This window comes from Guyanagaster necrorhizus (genome assembly GCF_019112545.1).
Source record: "Guyanagaster necrorhizus MCA 3950 unplaced genomic scaffold BT62scaffold_3, whole genome shotgun sequence".
Taxonomy (NCBI): Eukaryota; Fungi; Basidiomycota; class Agaricomycetes; order Agaricales; family Physalacriaceae; genus Guyanagaster; species Guyanagaster necrorhizus.
The window spans coordinates 337,143-352,760 of record NW_025064882.1 but is presented as its reverse complement, the minus strand read 5'-3'; the positions used below and the strand labels follow the sequence as shown (position 1 = coordinate 352,760).

The 15,618-nt window shown below is 50.7% G+C and overlaps 8 protein-coding genes across 8 annotated transcripts; 3 read left to right on the top strand and 5 right to left on the bottom strand.

Moving 5' to 3' along the window:
- Positions 1–35: 35 nt before the first annotated feature.
- On the bottom strand, positions 36–1,537 carry BT62DRAFT_1000203 (uncharacterized protein; the record flags this gene model as incomplete). Its single annotated transcript, XM_043176625.1, has 3 exons — positions 36–592; positions 647–715; positions 769–1,537. The coding sequence occupies 3 exons, from the start codon at positions 1,535–1,537 to the stop codon at positions 36–38; spliced, it is 1,395 nt and encodes a 464-aa protein (XP_043044463.1).
- Positions 1,538–1,688: 151 nt separating this feature from the next.
- Positions 1,689–3,454, bottom strand: BT62DRAFT_388073 (ketol-acid reductoisomerase). Its single transcript, XM_043180752.1, has 7 exons — positions 3,248–3,454; positions 2,948–3,184; positions 2,480–2,899; positions 2,406–2,421; positions 2,235–2,355; positions 1,952–2,178; positions 1,689–1,890 (listed from the first exon to the last, which is right to left on the bottom strand). The coding sequence occupies exons 1-7, from the start codon at positions 3,398–3,400 to the stop codon at positions 1,841–1,843; spliced, it is 1,224 nt and encodes a 407-aa protein (XP_043044462.1). The 5' UTR covers positions 3,401–3,454; the 3' UTR covers positions 1,689–1,840.
- A 1,461-nt stretch (positions 3,455–4,915) lies between these two features.
- Positions 4,916–5,388, top strand: BT62DRAFT_883804 (uncharacterized protein; the record flags this gene model as incomplete). The annotated part of the gene is made up of 2 exons (XM_043182773.1): positions 4,916–4,957; positions 5,008–5,388. 2 exons carry the CDS (start codon positions 4,916–4,918, stop codon positions 5,386–5,388), a joined length of 423 nt encoding a protein of 140 aa, XP_043044461.1.
- Positions 5,389–5,795: 407 nt separating this feature from the next.
- BT62DRAFT_883705 (Trimethyllysine dioxygenase) lies at positions 5,796–7,245 on the top strand (the record flags this gene model as incomplete). Its single annotated transcript, XM_043182766.1, has 5 exons — positions 5,796–5,932; positions 5,983–6,216; positions 6,266–6,468; positions 6,516–6,610; positions 6,658–7,245. The coding sequence occupies 5 exons, from the start codon at positions 5,796–5,798 to the stop codon at positions 7,243–7,245; spliced, it is 1,257 nt and encodes a 418-aa protein (XP_043044460.1).
- BT62DRAFT_926627 (homoaconitase) lies at positions 7,174–9,683 on the bottom strand. The gene is made up of 2 exons (XM_043185077.1): positions 9,408–9,683; positions 7,174–9,357 (listed from the first exon to the last, which is right to left on the bottom strand). The coding sequence occupies exons 1-2, from the start codon at positions 9,635–9,637 to the stop codon at positions 7,392–7,394; spliced, it is 2,196 nt and encodes a 731-aa protein (XP_043044459.1). The 5' UTR covers positions 9,638–9,683; the 3' UTR covers positions 7,174–7,391.
- Positions 9,684–9,796: 113 nt separating this feature from the next.
- On the bottom strand, positions 9,797–11,709 carry BT62DRAFT_960495 (TMS membrane protein tumor differentially expressed protein; the record flags this gene model as incomplete). Its single annotated transcript, XM_043188560.1, has 8 exons — positions 11,542–11,709; positions 11,434–11,495; positions 11,255–11,386; positions 11,103–11,206; positions 10,291–11,055; positions 10,138–10,237; positions 10,025–10,089; positions 9,797–9,977 (listed from the first exon to the last, which is right to left on the bottom strand). Exons 1-8 carry the CDS (start codon positions 11,636–11,638, stop codon positions 9,797–9,799), a joined length of 1,506 nt encoding a protein of 501 aa, XP_043044458.1. The 5' UTR covers positions 11,639–11,709.
- A 50-nt stretch (positions 11,710–11,759) lies between these two features.
- BT62DRAFT_984263 (uncharacterized protein) lies at positions 11,760–14,917 on the top strand (the record flags this gene model as incomplete). The annotated part of the gene is made up of 6 exons (XM_043189843.1): positions 11,760–12,066; positions 12,119–12,608; positions 12,659–14,193; positions 14,242–14,441; positions 14,489–14,617; positions 14,665–14,917. The coding sequence occupies 6 exons, from the start codon at positions 11,760–11,762 to the stop codon at positions 14,755–14,757; spliced, it is 2,754 nt and encodes a 917-aa protein (XP_043044457.1). The 3' UTR covers positions 14,758–14,917.
- Positions 14,722–15,513, bottom strand: BT62DRAFT_926623 (sterol-binding-like protein). The gene is made up of 5 exons (XM_043185076.1): positions 15,461–15,513; positions 15,328–15,405; positions 15,111–15,278; positions 14,966–15,052; positions 14,722–14,915 (listed from the first exon to the last, which is right to left on the bottom strand). Exons 1-5 carry the CDS (start codon positions 15,488–15,490, stop codon positions 14,895–14,897), a joined length of 384 nt encoding a protein of 127 aa, XP_043044456.1. The 5' UTR covers positions 15,491–15,513; the 3' UTR covers positions 14,722–14,894.
- Positions 15,514–15,618: the final 105 nt, after the last annotated feature.

The window sequence follows — 15,618 nt, the reverse complement described above, 5'->3', positions numbered from 1 at the left end:
GAAACGACATGATTATAATTATTTTATTTTCTACTTTAATAACCCTGCTCAATGCCTCGCTGTCTCTTCAGCTCCATCACAAAAGGGCGTATATACTGCAAAGCAAACGAGACAGTAGCACCACAGTTGTTGAGATGCTCTGCTATCTCTTCAATCATATTCTCTTCCACAAGTGGTCCCTTGTAGCTCGACAGCACTCCAGTTTGATTGCACTTGAGACGGAGGCACTTACAGATAGCGAGGTATGCATCAGCCGTTGAGAATAGGGTTATAAATCCCTCTAGAAACAGAGTGTGTGGCGGAGCACCCGAATCTTCGATGCGTAGCCCTGCCGACGGTCGAAGATATACAAAGGCTCGCCACCCCACCACATCGTTGTATATAGGTACTCCACGCACCGTCAGTCGGATTCCCTTGGGAAGCCGTCCGATGTAGAGCGAATAATATTTGCGGGATGCAGGATCGTTCAGTCTAGGGTTTTTCAAGCTCTGACAGTCCTCGAGCAACCTGTCCTTCAAATAGTCTCGTTTGAGGAGCAAAGCGGTCGTCATTCCCGTGGTTTGCACTGCGGTTGATGCTGGTGCGGGAGAATCTACGTATCAGATCAGCACCGTGTCTTTCAGAAGAAAGTGGCAGCTAGTCGCACCCCTGGACTGTGCACCAGAACGACGCACTGCGTTCTGAGACTGAGATGATACTAGTAGCGAACAAGGTTCTGTCAAGCGTAAGACGTTCTATTGCCAGAGATCGAATCGCTAAATCGCTCACTCCCAGGCTCTGCGGTTGGCTCCACTTGGGGATTGTGTCTACGGGGAGGTATAATATACTTTCCTGTTCTTGATACAACCGGGGCGGTCGTTTGACTGGGAAGGACTCGAACTTCGTGGCGTAGGGTCGCTAGCGGGGTTCGAGGTGAGCGCATGGCCACATTCTCTTCGAACGTCACACCCGGTGTGGAAATCGGTTGGGGTTGGGTTCGAAAGAGCATCGGCGACAGATCAACTCGGGGAGCAAACACTTGCGGACTCATAGAAACTCGTGGTGATCTTGTCGGAGCTCCGGACACATGCTTCTGGACAGTACTTGCGCTGTGTGGGGCGACGCACGGTCCTGGCCCTGATGATCGCTGAGCGGGTACGATCTTGTACCGTACCAGTGGCGGGAGGGGAGGTATTAGCAAGTGGTTTCCGTTGTAGTGGACCTCGGCGGGCGTGAGTGCCCAAATGCTTCGCTTGTAGGAGCACTGGGGAGTTGGCCAGACGTTCGGTAGTTCAAGCTCGAACCCAGGTGAACGAGACGGTGCAAAAGCCGAGAGATCTCGCAAGGTGGCTTCAAGGTTAGAGATGTCCCGTTTAATTAGTGTACTGCGCTCCCTTGCCTCTTCAATCGTTTGCTTGAGTCGCCGGTTGATTGAGAGTTTGTCTTGGACATCAGAAGGACTGATGCTGGGACCCAGATAGATAGGAGGAGTTAATGTTGGAGGAACGACCACCTTCACTGTGGATGCTGCGGCCGGAAGCTTCTTCGCGGTGAACATCCGGAGGGTTCTGGGACAGAAAACGGAAGAGAGATGATACACGGCTAGCCATGAGGAGATGATGGGAGATGATTAAAGAATAGTCTGGCTTTTATACACCTGGAATCGGCCCGTCCTACTACTTGAGCATCATCCCAGCCACACTTGCAATTCTTCCCTCTAGGCTCCATCAAAATGACCGACTTGCATTTCCGGTAGATAGATTGACAGTATACTTCATACAAGACTCGACATAAGATACCTGCACCATGAGGGAGTAACCATGTCGCCGGTGAGGCTCTTGGGATAGACGATGTGAACAGTCTACTCTGAATCTGCCTTGTAGTCAGGACGCAGTGATCGAACCGTCTTCCCTGCAAATAGATAGATGCTCGTGAGAACAATTGAAACGAACAAGAGACGGAACAGACGGACCGGCTCTCCAAATTTCTTGGTCGTTGATGACGGCAAGCTCCTTGGCTAGGTCTTCGCGGTAGGTGGAGCGGCCGTTGAACTCGAGGGATTTCCTAGTCTCCGTGCCATTCCTTACGCTCTCGTACAGTTGCTCAAAAATAGGGACGTTGGCCTTTTCGAAGACGGGCGCCCAGTCGAGAGCGCCACGACGCGCTGTTGTGGAGCATGCGTTGTACATGTAGTCCATACTTTAAGCGAATTGTTTCATCAGCAGGGAAATGCCGACGCGCTGAAATCGGCTTACCCCTTCTGTCCAATCAGAGGGTACAGAGACTGTGTGGCTTCTTCAACGGTCTCGTTGAAAGCTTCCGATGGCGTGTGACCGTTTTTGCGGAGAACCTGGTATTGAGCAAGGAAAAGACCCTCTGTTACGATGTTAGATCATAGAGTGATGTGAAGCATAGATAAGACATACGGATGGCTCCCATCAACTGTAATCAATTGATAATATCAGTCGCGTCGCATCTACGAAAAAGAAATATAACTGACCACACCGCGTTCACCATAGAGATCAGAGTAGACCTCCTTCTCAAAGGTGGTGTCGTACATGTATCCCGATCCAATACCGACGCCGAGAGCAATAGCCTTCTCCTTGGCCTTTCCGGTGACATCTTGGAAGACAGCAACGCTAGAGTTGATACCACGACCCTCCTTGAACAGGGTCCGGACGGTACGGCCCGAGCCTTTTGGAGCGACAAGGATGACATCAACGTCGGAGGGAGGGACGACTTTGGTATCCTCCTTGTACACGACGGAGAAACCGTGAGAGAAATAGAGGGTCTTGCCCTTGGTGATCAAAGGCGCGATGGTGGGCCATGTCTGCGATTGCGCGGCATCGGAGAGAAGGTTCATGATGATGGTACCCTTATTAATGGCTTCCTCGATGGGAAACAAGGTTTCACCAGGGACCTAGAGGAGCGTGTCAGAAAAGTGGACAGCTATAAAGCGACCACATACCCAGCCATCAGCGATAGCCTGTTTCCAGCTCTCACCATCCTTTCGAACACCAACGACGACATTGAGACCATTGTCACGGGCATTCAAGCCTTGTCCATGGCCTTGAGAGCCGTATCCAATGAGAGCGAGAGTGTCGTTTTTGAAGTAATCCTGGAGCTTTGCCAAGGGCCAGTCGCTACGCTCGTACACGACCTCTTTTGTACCAGCAAAGTCGAGGGTCTTGACACCACGGACTCCCTGAAAAATGAATCATTTAGCATCAGACGAAGCATGAAAATGAAAAAAGACCTGGATATTTGCTTTTTGGACAGGTTTTGTCGCAACGTTTGCGAGCAGAGAATAGGAAGCTGTCTGGATGGACTTTAGCACGTTTTTGGCAGCAGCTGCACGAGGAGCACGACGAGAAGCTACACGGAGAACTTGAGAGGCGGAACGGGTAGCGAGGGAGGCCATGATGGGTTGAATTCAAGAGTTTAGCTTTGAACTGAAAAATATTTTCGAGTCATGCTTTTCGGCCGAAAGAATATTTACTCGGACCGCCTATTGCCGAAATACCATTCTCGGCATAACGTAAGTTCCTGTATGGAAGCACAAATACTTCTAACGTTATGCAACGAGGGCAATATTCCCTGCAGGAAGGGAAAAATTGCTATTGATTTGGTTCCTCCACAAGTAACCCCTTGAGGCAACGCAATGGCACCCCCTTATGCCCAGGAAGCTACTATATAACGGTCTACCCGTTCATTTTCCCAGATCTTACGGATACTCGATATTGTCAGTATACGGACCCAGAATACCCTCGGAACGACAGATTGCATTCCTTTTTTGCAGATTGTCAGAGAATACTACTAGATATCTTGGAAATATCTTTTTTTTTTTTTTTTCATAGAGCAAGCACATGTAAAGATACTTAAAGTCCCAGGAGAAGAATGACGCACGTGGGAAGATATTTCTAGTATCCGGGGTCCTTCTCGTGGTCTCACAAAAGGCGTGATTCCCATGTGACGCCCTCTAAAAGTCATCACCCCCCCCACTTTATCTCGACGCGACCGGTATAAGCTGCTCACCGTCGCCAACAGCGAGCAAGCATACTATATCTGTTTGTGGATGCTGCAGTAGTCTCCTGACGATTCTGCATTGATTCCAATTTTTTATTCTCTTCCGCCGGGCGGTCCCAAGTCTCAGGTCACTTCTTATTCGTCGAGCGCCATATTTATGCAGACATTAATTATTCTACTATAGCGTTTTGAGGATTCGTTACGAACAATTATTGAGCTGCAGCAAACGAACCACTGCAGAAACGGAATAATTCTCCTCTGTTAGTCAAAAAGATGCCCCAGGCCGCAGCGAACCAAGACCCAACGTTGACTGGGCAACCGGCCTCCCAGTCGAATTCCGCTCCTGCTGCTACTCCAGATTTGAGTTCTCTGGGACTTGGCAGGGAGCAGATTCTCTCCTTGTTAAGTAATTTGCCAGTGTTCAAGGTATGCTCCTCCCTTGGTCATTTCTCCACTCTAGTACCCTTCCGTCTATTATTCAACGTCGGGGGTCCTCATGTTGCCTTCGTTGCGCCCTGTATCCCACACGTGATCGTGGTCATCACGCCTCCGACGAACACACCTTTCCTCATGTGACATTTATTAAATAAACCTTTCTGGACTCTGACACTCAACGCAGGTCGCCGAACAAGGTCCCAAGGCAGATGCTGCCCAGATTTTATCCAATTTAGCCCAACAGCAGGGCTTCGTCGGTGCCATCCCTGGCTTTCCTGGACCCAGGATCACTGACCCTGGTCCGTCATCGCATCCTCGAGGTCCCCCTAACTTAGGACAGCCGAAAGAAACAGAGGAAGCGAGCGATGAGGGTGAAGTCTCCGCCCCGCCTCCCCCACAACCCGAGAACGCTCCGCCTATTAATCAGGGCCCCAATCCTAACCTTGGTGGGAGACGATCAAAGAGCGGTGCTACAATGGGAAGTGACGAGTGGACGAGGCAACGCAAAGACAATCATGTAAGCCTATTCCTCAGCCCGCCGACGTCTCTCTCTGATGATCAATACAGAAAGAAGTCGAGCGCCGCCGCCGTGGTAATATCAACGAAGGCATCAATGAACTCGGTCGCATCGTTCCCAACGGGTCTGGTGAGAAAGCTAAAGGCGCAATCCTGTCGCGCGCCGTGCAATACATTCACCACCTCAAGGAGAACGAGGCCAGAAATATCGAGAAATGGACGCTGGAGAAGCTCCTGATGGATCAGGCGATGGGGGACTTGCAAGCCCAGCTTGAGGATATGCGAAAGATGTGGGAAGAGGAGCGAATGAATCGACAAAGAATCGAAGCCGAAATAGAGGCTGTCAGGAATGGCGCTCATGCTGGCCAGAAGAGGCAGCGCGAGGATGAAGACGTGAAGGAAGGCGACGGGAAGAAGCAGAGGAAAGAGTAGGCATCTTTTATTTGACGGTATCTCTTTGCTATAACGCGATTGTACTATAACGATTGTACCATAAATTTCTAGGAGTTCTGTGTTATATATTTCGTTCGATTGAGCGGGGGGGACGGGCCGTAGGCAGTGATATCGATGTCCAATTTTGCCGAAAAGCCTGGGTGTCACTTGGGCTTCGACCATCACCATCGTTTCCCATCGTCTACGACGTGCTCGTCAATTATGTGGTCTGCTCGACTTGTTCGTCTGGCAAAGCAATCACTACGCCTCGAGAGTCGCTCGTTAACTGGGTGCCTTTCGGTAGGATATTCTTGGATGGGGGTTACAATTTCTCATTGATATCATAGTGTTCCAAAAAATTGCCTATGTATCGCTGGGCGTCGTCGAGAACCGCGGCATCTGCTGCGATGCTACGCTCCAAACCACCAGCTTTCGTCGAAGAGCCCCAGCCTCTGCCGAATGTATCGACGGATGATCTGCCTATCACCAGTATGGACGACCGCAAAGTCGCGATAGGATGGGATACGAGAACATGGTCTCGATTGTACGTCGCCTGTCCCCTACACCTTCTGCCGAGGCTTATCACTTCTCCAGTCATCATATATGGCTTCGTGATCATTGTCGATGTGAACGATGCTTTCATGCGGCCACGAAACAGCGGCTCGTAAACACTTTCGATATACCTGCCGATATCAGGCCACTGTCTGTTGAGTCCAGGCCGGATGGACTACAGGTGATCTGGCCGGCACATGTTTCTGTCTACCCGTGGTCGTGGCTACAAGAAAATTCGTATGATCCTCCACTTCGCAAGACAGAACCATTATCTGGGTGAGCCGTCTACAACTCCACTGCTCACTGCAGTCCTCATCATCCATAGAAAAATACTATGGGGTGCGAAAATACAGCAATCGCCGCCGGCAGTTACCTACGAGGAAGTCATGGCAAACGACGAACTTGGTCTCTTTCGATGGCTATCCAACGTTGACAAGTTTGGATTTTCATTCGTATCGGATGTTCCGCAGACTACAGAAGCGACGGAAAAGCTCTCGGAGCGCATCGGCTTCATCCGCGAGACCCAGTGTATGTTCTTTTTTGTATTCTTCGCATATCAAGCTGACCACCCACAGATGGAAAATTCTGGGACTTTACCTCCGACCTTGCAAGAGGCGACACGGCATACACCACATTGGCACTTGGTGCCCACACTGATAACACCTATTTTGTATGTCTCCTTCTTCTTCTGTTTCCTGCTGCTGACGAACAACGTAGACTGATCCCTGTGGTCTACAACTATTCCATCTCCTTTCACATACTGACGGCTCCGGTGGTGCAACGCTACTCGTAGACGGATTCTACGTTGCTTCGATCCTGAAAGAACTCCATCCCGAAGCTTACTCGCTACTCTCTCATGTACCTGTTCCAGCGCACGCTGCGGGAGAGGCCGAACACTTATATCACGCCTCACGCCCTGTCCTGAATCACGATCTCGCTACAGGCGAGCTTTCCCAAGTACGCTGGAACAACGATGATCGGAGCGTCATGAACCATCTTGATCCACTCGTCGTTGATCAGTGGTATGATGCTATCAGAAAGTGGAACAAAAATTTGACAAGCCCAGACTCAGAGTACTGGGTCCAACTGACGCCTGGAACAGCTGTTGTGGTCAATAACCACCGTGTCCTTCATGGGCGTTCATCGTTTGATGGCAAGCGACGTATGTGCGGTGCGTACATAGGTATCGATGAGTATAACTCCAAATTCGCTGTCTTGAAAGACAAATTCTGTCCCGATACAAGGCTTGACATTGCTACTACACCCAAGAATTCGGTTCGTAGTGTATGGAACCCCTTCCTGTGATACCTCTGATCCCAAAATTGGACTGGTGTATGCTGAATTTACTTATCTACAACTCATCTGTACTTTTGCCACATGCTGAATTCTATGGATACAACATAAAGATTCGTCGAAATTAATGGAGGATACATACAATTGGATGCTTTTCACTACGCTCGGGCCTGTATTTCCTTAAGGATGTATCCCTCCAGGCCTCCACAGATCCACAGCTCCTGCACACTCGCGCCTATGGGCCTGACGTGATAAGTCTTACTCTGACCCTCTGAGACCCAAGTCACAACCATCTTGCCATCTATCATGCCGATGTCGACAGACAGACCTTTATTGACGGTCAGCTCGCCATCAGTTCCGCCTGCGCCTCGTCGACCACCCTTGGCATACTGTTCACTGAGGTCCTTGACAAGCTCCGGACTCTCAAGGCACACCAGCCCATTGTTGATCGCATTCCGCTTGAAGATGTCACCAAAGGAACCCGCAATAACAACAGGCACACCAGCGGCTTTTAGTGCTGTCGCGGCCTGCTCGCGAGAGGAACCTGTCCCAAAGTTGTACCCCGACACAAGAATGACGCCTTTCTTTTCGGTTGGTTCGGCAGGAGAGCCTTTTTGGGTCTTAAGAATGGAAGACACAGTGGAGGCAAAGGATGGGTCGTAGTTCTCCATCACCACCTCAGCTTGCCGCTCTAGGGTGATATCATCCTGGTAGGTGTACTTTCCGGGATATATGCCGTCGGTGTTGAGGTTATCCTGTGGTGCAAAAAGAAGTGGGCCAGAAAAGTTGAACGGAAACCCTGGGAGAACAGGATTCTCAGCCGCGGATGAAACAGTAGTTGTGACAGGTGGGACATCAGATAGAGAGAATGTGGGCGCATTAGTTTTCGGCAGAGCATCAGCATCCAAGGAATCGGGACTACATATGTACCCCTTGATAGCGCTGGCTGCAACAACGGCGGGAGAAGCAAGATATGCCTGTGCCTTTGGATGTCCCATCCGTCCCTTGTAGTTCCTGTTAGTTGCACTGATACCCGTTTCTCCTTCTTCCAATAACCCGGTTCCGAGCCCGATACAAGGACCGCATCCTGCCGGGAGAACCTTTGCGCCAGACAAAACGAGCGTTTCCCAGTCACCTAACCGTTCGGATTCCTGCTGAACCACAGAACTGGCAGCCGCGACGTAAAATTCTACGCCTGGAGCGACCTTGTGTCCTTTCAGAACTGCTGCTGCTGCTGCGAGATCGGATACTCGGGAGTTTGTGCAGCTGACGAGGTATGCTTTCTGGATATTGATCTGCGCATCTTGGAGAACCGGAAGAGGAGTCGAGACTTTGACGCTATTGGGACCCGATACATGGGGTACGAGGGTAGACAAGTCCAATATGAGATGCGAAGAATATTCAGCGTTGGGGTCTGATGTGATGTTTGCAACACGAAGAGAATTCAAGCGCTGACAGTTCAGACGGGGATGGTCGGGAGGTGGAGGAATCAATGAAGGATCCGAGGGAGAGGTAAATGTTCGTGCCTCCATTCTTGACACCGCATCTTCGTACCATTGCAACGTGACGTCGTCGACGGGGAATACGCCAGCCAAGGCGCCCCATTCTGTAGTCATGTTGGCAATGGTGAGGCGGTCGTCGATGTTCAGGGCTGCAATACCGTCTCCTGTGAACTCGATGGCAGCGTTGAGGACTTCGTCACGGTTGAAGGATCCGCACAATGCAACGATAACATCCTTGCCTGTTACACCAGGAGCCAGGCATCCGCGTAGCTCGACCTTGACCATTCGCGGGACCTGCCACCATGTCTTTCCCGTTGCCCACAGCGCTGCAGCATCTGTTCGAACGATAGGTGTGCCGACGCATCCGACGCCGCCGTACATGTTGCTATGGCTATCACTGGCGACGGTGAGGGTGTGAGGGAAGGCGTATCCCTCCTCGACCAAGACTTGATGCCCTATTCCCCGGCCAGACGGATAAAAGTCGATACCATGCTGCCGGGCAAAGGTCTCGATGCTAGCGTACTTTGCGAGGTTCTTCTGCGACCTATTCTGCACGTCGTGATCGAGAGTGAAGACAGGCTGGGAAGTATTATGAATCCTGGTCGCCCCAATGGATTTGAATCTGCTCTGCGGTCAGGCGGCGGTCGAGGCGAAGAAAAGAGGGATGCACACTTAGTGATGACGGGTCCAGTGTTGTCGTGGGTCATGACATGCTCTGGGCGTATCATCACGTAGTCGCCCGCCTTGACTGCCTTTCCTTCAGGAAATCCAACTGCATATCGCTGCACCACCTTTTCGATGACCGTCTGCGGCGTCCTCGAAGGCGTGGCCACCGTTGTGGCAAACGTGCGGTATTGCAACCATCGTACCCAAGGCTGGACACGAGAGCAGAGGGCTGGCATTGCCAAACAGATGATTTTTGTCGAGGTCGCGTCTTGCAAAAGGTAAATAAAGACTAGTTCGGACTTTCGGCCGACACCTTGTCCAATAGTATTGCGATGTTTCGTCAATTTATGTTCAATGTATCATAAAATGTATCCAGAAAACATATAGTACAGTCCCTAGTAATCCTCGGCAAACCTGTCAGGCATGATTGCAGGCGCAAGAAGGCTCCACATGTACAGCAGCATGCACACCCAGCTAGACACGACTCGCATCCACATCGCCACTTCAGACCGCCCTATGTATACGTCCGAGTTTGGATCCACAGGTGTCGATATCGGTTTGCTGGATACGATATTCCTAGAGTCCGTTGAGACCTCTGCTGCCAGCGTAATGACGTTACTCACCAGTCCGTCAGTAGCATGGCTACATACATCGTCGCCATTGCAAAAATAACATGGAACCAGGAATACTGGAAAAGAAGTTCAGCAAGAAACGCGAAACACTGAAAACAACTTACGTTGTAACGAGTTCCTGAACGTTCATCATCCCGCGTTTCACCGACAGCTTCTTCTTCATCATCCGACTCTTCTTCGTCGAGAGCCGATGCTGGGATTGCTCTGATCGTACGGCATTAGCTACCAAGAATCCGCCTAGGTACGACGTAACTCACCCGGCTTCGACTGCAGCTAACAATGCTTGATATCGCGGTGACTCTGTACGACTAGGTTGCGTGTTCACGACGCCCATCTCTGCATGGCCATCTAGATGGTCACTTCCCGACAAATGGACGGGCCCCGTCTTCTTGCTCTTGCTGCCAACCAAAGCCCGACTTTGTGTGGCAGCGCGTGTGGTTGAATATGCAATGGCCAAAAAAGTAAAAACGCCACCAAGAACAACTGCAACTGTACGTGTTCCGGTCCCATTATTCAGCGGATTGCACGACTGGTTTTCATCGGTGTGATTGCTCACAGCAGACACAATTAAGTATGTGCAGTAAGCAGTAACCATCCCTGATTGCGCCAATCCAGATCTGGGATTGTACTCTTGGACCACCGGGTGAACACACATGATTGTGACAACAATTGAGAGCGCCAGGTTGAACGATGTGAAGAAGCGGTTGAGCGTACAACCTGAACCAGCAAAGAAACCGTACAGGAGGCCCGTCATGGTAATTGTGAAGATGTACATTGCTGCGGTAGATCCGATGAGGACCCACTGCCAGAAATTCGAGCCGGTAGAAGAATTCTCCCAATTGTCTAGACATGTTTCCGACCACGAATGGGCGAAATCGACGAGGAGAACCAGGCCTAGGAGAATGAAGAGAGTGGCGCCAATCATAGACACGTAATTTCCCCAGAACATGAAAAACGGGTTCGGTATGAAGAAGGAAACGACGACGAAGACCAACCAAAGGAGGACTTTGGGGCCCCACCACCTGAAAGAGGTCAGAGACATGCTTGTATTGATGGTTAGAAAACGCACCCGTTCTGAATTGCAGCCCGTTTATCACGAGTGTCCCGAACGCCGACGAGCGAAAGACCGAGGATGGTATGGACGAGAGCAAGAGCGAAGCAGATACGATGCACCTGGCTTCAGAGTCAGTACAACATCAGGAGCCTAATGATATGACTTACCGCCAGGACGCCGTAGCATTTATCGCCTTCGCAGTCCATCTTGATGTAGTCGTAGCTCCATTTCTCTATTTGCTTTATGGCAATGTCTGTCTTCATTACCCAGGCGAGTATTGAATTCAAACAGAAGATTATCTGGGAAAACAGTAAGAATCGTTCGAGAAACAGTGGATAGACCATACCGCAAATCCAACACGGGTCGCTATTGATGAATTGCAGTTACAAGACTTGAAGAACATGGATGCTGTTGCAGTGTAAGTACTGGACGACGAATAGACAGTCCTGCATACCGGCTGTCGAGGTGCAGCAGAAGGCAAGTCCAGCGAGGCATGACGACGCAATGGAACTTAGGCCTCCCAGAATGGGGAAGGAGAAAAGCAAACCCATGCTTGGGTGATGGTGGAGGCAGTTAGCAATTCTGTCTAGGGTTAGGGGCCAGGGGCAACTGTGGGTATTACATAATAAGGTAAAGTCAAAGCGGCATCAGGCGTCGTATATTGTCGCCGGTATGCATGTTACACGACGACCACTGTCTTCGGTACTCAAGGCCCAGAAAGCGGTCACATATGGACTGAGCACCTCGCGGCGACATGCAGAGCTGCCACGACCTGTACACCGCCAGTTCACTACCTTTTTTGCAACGGGGTCCCTCCGACATCGATATGCGTCGCCCGTCCAGAGTCTCCGTCGCATGCATGTGCGCGCCATTTCGTACTCCTCAATACCGAGATTTGTTGCGAGGGCGTTCCGGGTGCCTATAGCGGGGGCGACGATAGGGGCTGGGGGATTTGGGTATGCGAATTACAAGTTTGAAGGTGCGTTACCGTGTCGCATCCGTGTATTCGAACGCTCACAGCTATCTCTTAGAGCTGAGGAGTCGGTCACAGGCCTGGTTTAATACCGTACAAGATACCGCGACCGACATGTTCGACTCAGCAAGCGATAGCTTGAAGGCCGTTCGGTCTCGCGTCTCAGAAGTCAAGCTGCCAGACATACCAGAGACCGGCGCTGCCAAGTTTATTAAGGACTTTTTTGGAAAGCGGCGACGCAAGGAAGGCAGTGGTGAAGGCGAGAGCGAAAGGCAATCCAACAAGAAGCCACCAACAGACGAAGCAGTGGTCGCGGCCCTCGTCGCTGCAACCATGTCTTCGCCCAACGACGAATCTCCTTCCACTCTTGACGTCCGGCAGAATGGCCTCATGCACCTGACAAGAAAGCTGATAGAAATTCGCAGTATGCTGCTCAGCATCGATCAGAGCGATGCGCTCAAGCTGCCGAGTATTGTGGTCATTGGAAGTCAGAGCTCTGGGAAGAGTTCAGTGTTGGAGGCGATCGTCGGACACGAGTTTCTGCCCAAGTACGTCTTCCTTCGGTTCATATATTGGTTATGTGCTAATGTATATACAGAGGTAATAACATGGTGACGCGCCGACCCATCGAATTGACTTTGGTCCACATACCTGCTGCCGATGGAAAGGCCGTTGAATACGGGGAATTCCCTGGGATGGGTCTTGGTAGAATAAAGGATTTTAACGTCATTCAACGTACCCTCACTGAGCTCAACCTCGCCGTACCCACTTCTGAAGCCGTTTCCAATGAACCTATCGACCTGCGAATATACTCTCCCAACGTACCCGACCTTACCCTCATTGACCTTCCCGGATACGTTCAAATTTCTTCTATGGACCAGCCAGAATCGCTCAAAGAGAAGATCGCTGGTCTCTGTGAAAAGTACATCAAAGAACCCAATATTATCCTGGCAGTCTGTGCTGCCGATGTCGATCTTGCCAACTCTCCTGCTCTGAGGGCCAGCCGGAAGGTTGATCCTCTGGGCCTTCGCACTATCGGCGTGATAACAAAGATGGATCTGGTGGAACCAGAGCAGGGCGCGTCCATCTTGTCTGGTAATCGATACCCCCTTCACTTAGGATATGTCGGTGTGGTGTCCAAATCTCCGGATAGCAAAGGAAGGGCGCAGACCTCGACCTCGCTGATACGCAAGGCCGAGAGCGATTACTTTGCTTCGCACCGGGATATCTTCGGTAGCTCGTCTTCCTTAATGGTTGGAACAGATACGCTGAGACGCCGATTGATGGAGGTTCTGGAGTCGTCCATGGCGTCGTCATTACATGGCATCACAAACGCTGTACAACTTGAACTCGAAGAAGCGACGTATCAGTTCAAGGTACAATACAACGACCGACGCATCACAGCGGAGTCATACGTCGCTGAGACAATGGACACGCTAAAGCTACGATTCAAGGACGCCACGCAGCAATTTCATCGGCCTATCATACGGGAGAAGCTGAAGAGCATGTTGGATGACAAAGTCATGGATGTGCTTGAGCAACTTTACTGGCTCGATAAGCGTGCACCAGAGCTTGGTGAACTGGCAGCAGACGCTCGCGTGAAGCCTGAGAGTGTAGACAGTTTTTGGCGACACAAGTTGGAAGCCGCATCGTCGCTTTTGACCAAGTCAGGTGTTGGCCGAGACTCGACGTTGCTTGTCGCTGACGGACTAAGGGCTTTAATCGACTCTATTGCATCAGCAGATCCTTTCAACTACCACCCACGGGCCGCGGAGAGGCTGATCCAGTTCTCGCACATGATTCTGAGAGATCGAATCGGTGTCACGTCAGATCAGGTCGAGAACTGTATCAAGCCGTTTAAATATGAGGTCGAAGTCGATGACCGTGAGTGGGAGCAGGGCAGACAGAAAGCGATTGATTTGTTTGAGAAGGAGTTGAGTATGTGCGAGACGAAGTTGAAAGAATTAAGGAAGAAGGCTGGTGGTAGTCGACGGTTGGGTGGGTTGATTGGGTACGTTAGGAATTTGGAAGAGGAAGACAGGAAGAGGAAGGCCAGGAAGTGGGAGTCGGACTCTGAAGAGCCTGAGCTGGCTCCAGAATCTTACAAGTATGCCCCTGCTCAGATACTGGATGGTGAGTTGACCATGTTTGTATCGGGCTGGAAGCTCACGACGTTTCTAGCACGTCATGCCATTTTGTACAATGACCGGTTAAACGTCCTGAAATTGCGTCTGGCAGCCTTACGTTCGAAGCGATGCAAGGCGGGGCCTGGTAGCGATGTTCTTTGTCCTGAGGCTTTCCTTAATGTTGTGGCTGACAAGCTGGCGTACACGTCGGCCATGTTCATCAATATCGAATTATTGGACCAGTTCTTCTATCAGGTACGTCAGTTTCCTCGTGACAGGACAGGATCTCACCTCCTTTGCAGTTTCCTCGTGAAATAGACTCTCGGCTACTGTATGACCTCGACCGCCAAGAAATCATCGAGTTTGCGCGTGAAAACCCTGCAGTGAGAGCGCACCTAGATTTACAGCAGCGGAAGGATAAATTGGAAGAGGTGACTAGTCCACATGATTCGATGACCTGGTGCTCATTTTCCCGAAGGTCATGAAGCAGCTGAATAGTTTGTCAACGCTTCGAGCAGATCCTCAGTCAGCACCGCGTCGACAGCGTGGTTTGTTCGGAAGCATGTTCTGATGACTCTAACGTGGATATTTTATTGCCTTATACTTTGTTTTTGTTCGGTGTTCATGTCTCCCACTCACTAATTCACGAGCGGTACATTTCATCCTCGCTGACGGTATGTACGGCGAGATGGTAGAAAGCGGTATACACTATAGCTTAGCTTTGGCCTCCTATGCACAATTTGAACACGTTTTTGATTTTTAATTAGAGGAGAATATACCTTCAGCACAGCGTCAAGTTTGGTTGCAAGCATAATGTTTCCTTTTGTCTTGAGTTTTCCGGTCATGAACGCCTTTTGGCCATTGAGCTTGGGAGTGCAGGTGCGTCAGCTTGTGGGGGGCCTGCCAATGAAGTACAGAACTCACCTTGCCTGACGCCAGATCCGCCAAAGTATCGTCGGAAACAGTAATGATGATGTCGGCTTTCGTTGGAGGCGGCCCCGTTGTAACCTCACCCTTCTTCTTCAGGTCGATGGTCCAGACTGCCTTCTTACCCTCGCCGTTCGTCACTTGCAGCTCAAAGACACCATTGGTCTAGGAAATATTAAGAGCAAATACGACAGAACGTAACGAATGCTCGCACCTTTTTGATCTGATTCTTCTTCTCGGCGTCGGTGTACGCCGCAAAGGACGAGCCAAGGGCGGCGAGGAAGGCAGAGGACTGGTACACGTCACGCGTCAGTATGTAATTAGCGTGGATAATGAGGGCAGCGCGCCTTGAAGCCGTCAACTTTGAGGTCGGACATGGCGGTGGACGATGCAAGTAGTAGTTGGGGATCAAGTAGTGAATCCAGCCTGGGGGTGACTGCCGGTTTCACATGATAATTTGTGCCGACTGATAAGATGAGATCTAGCGTGGAAAACAATGACTATA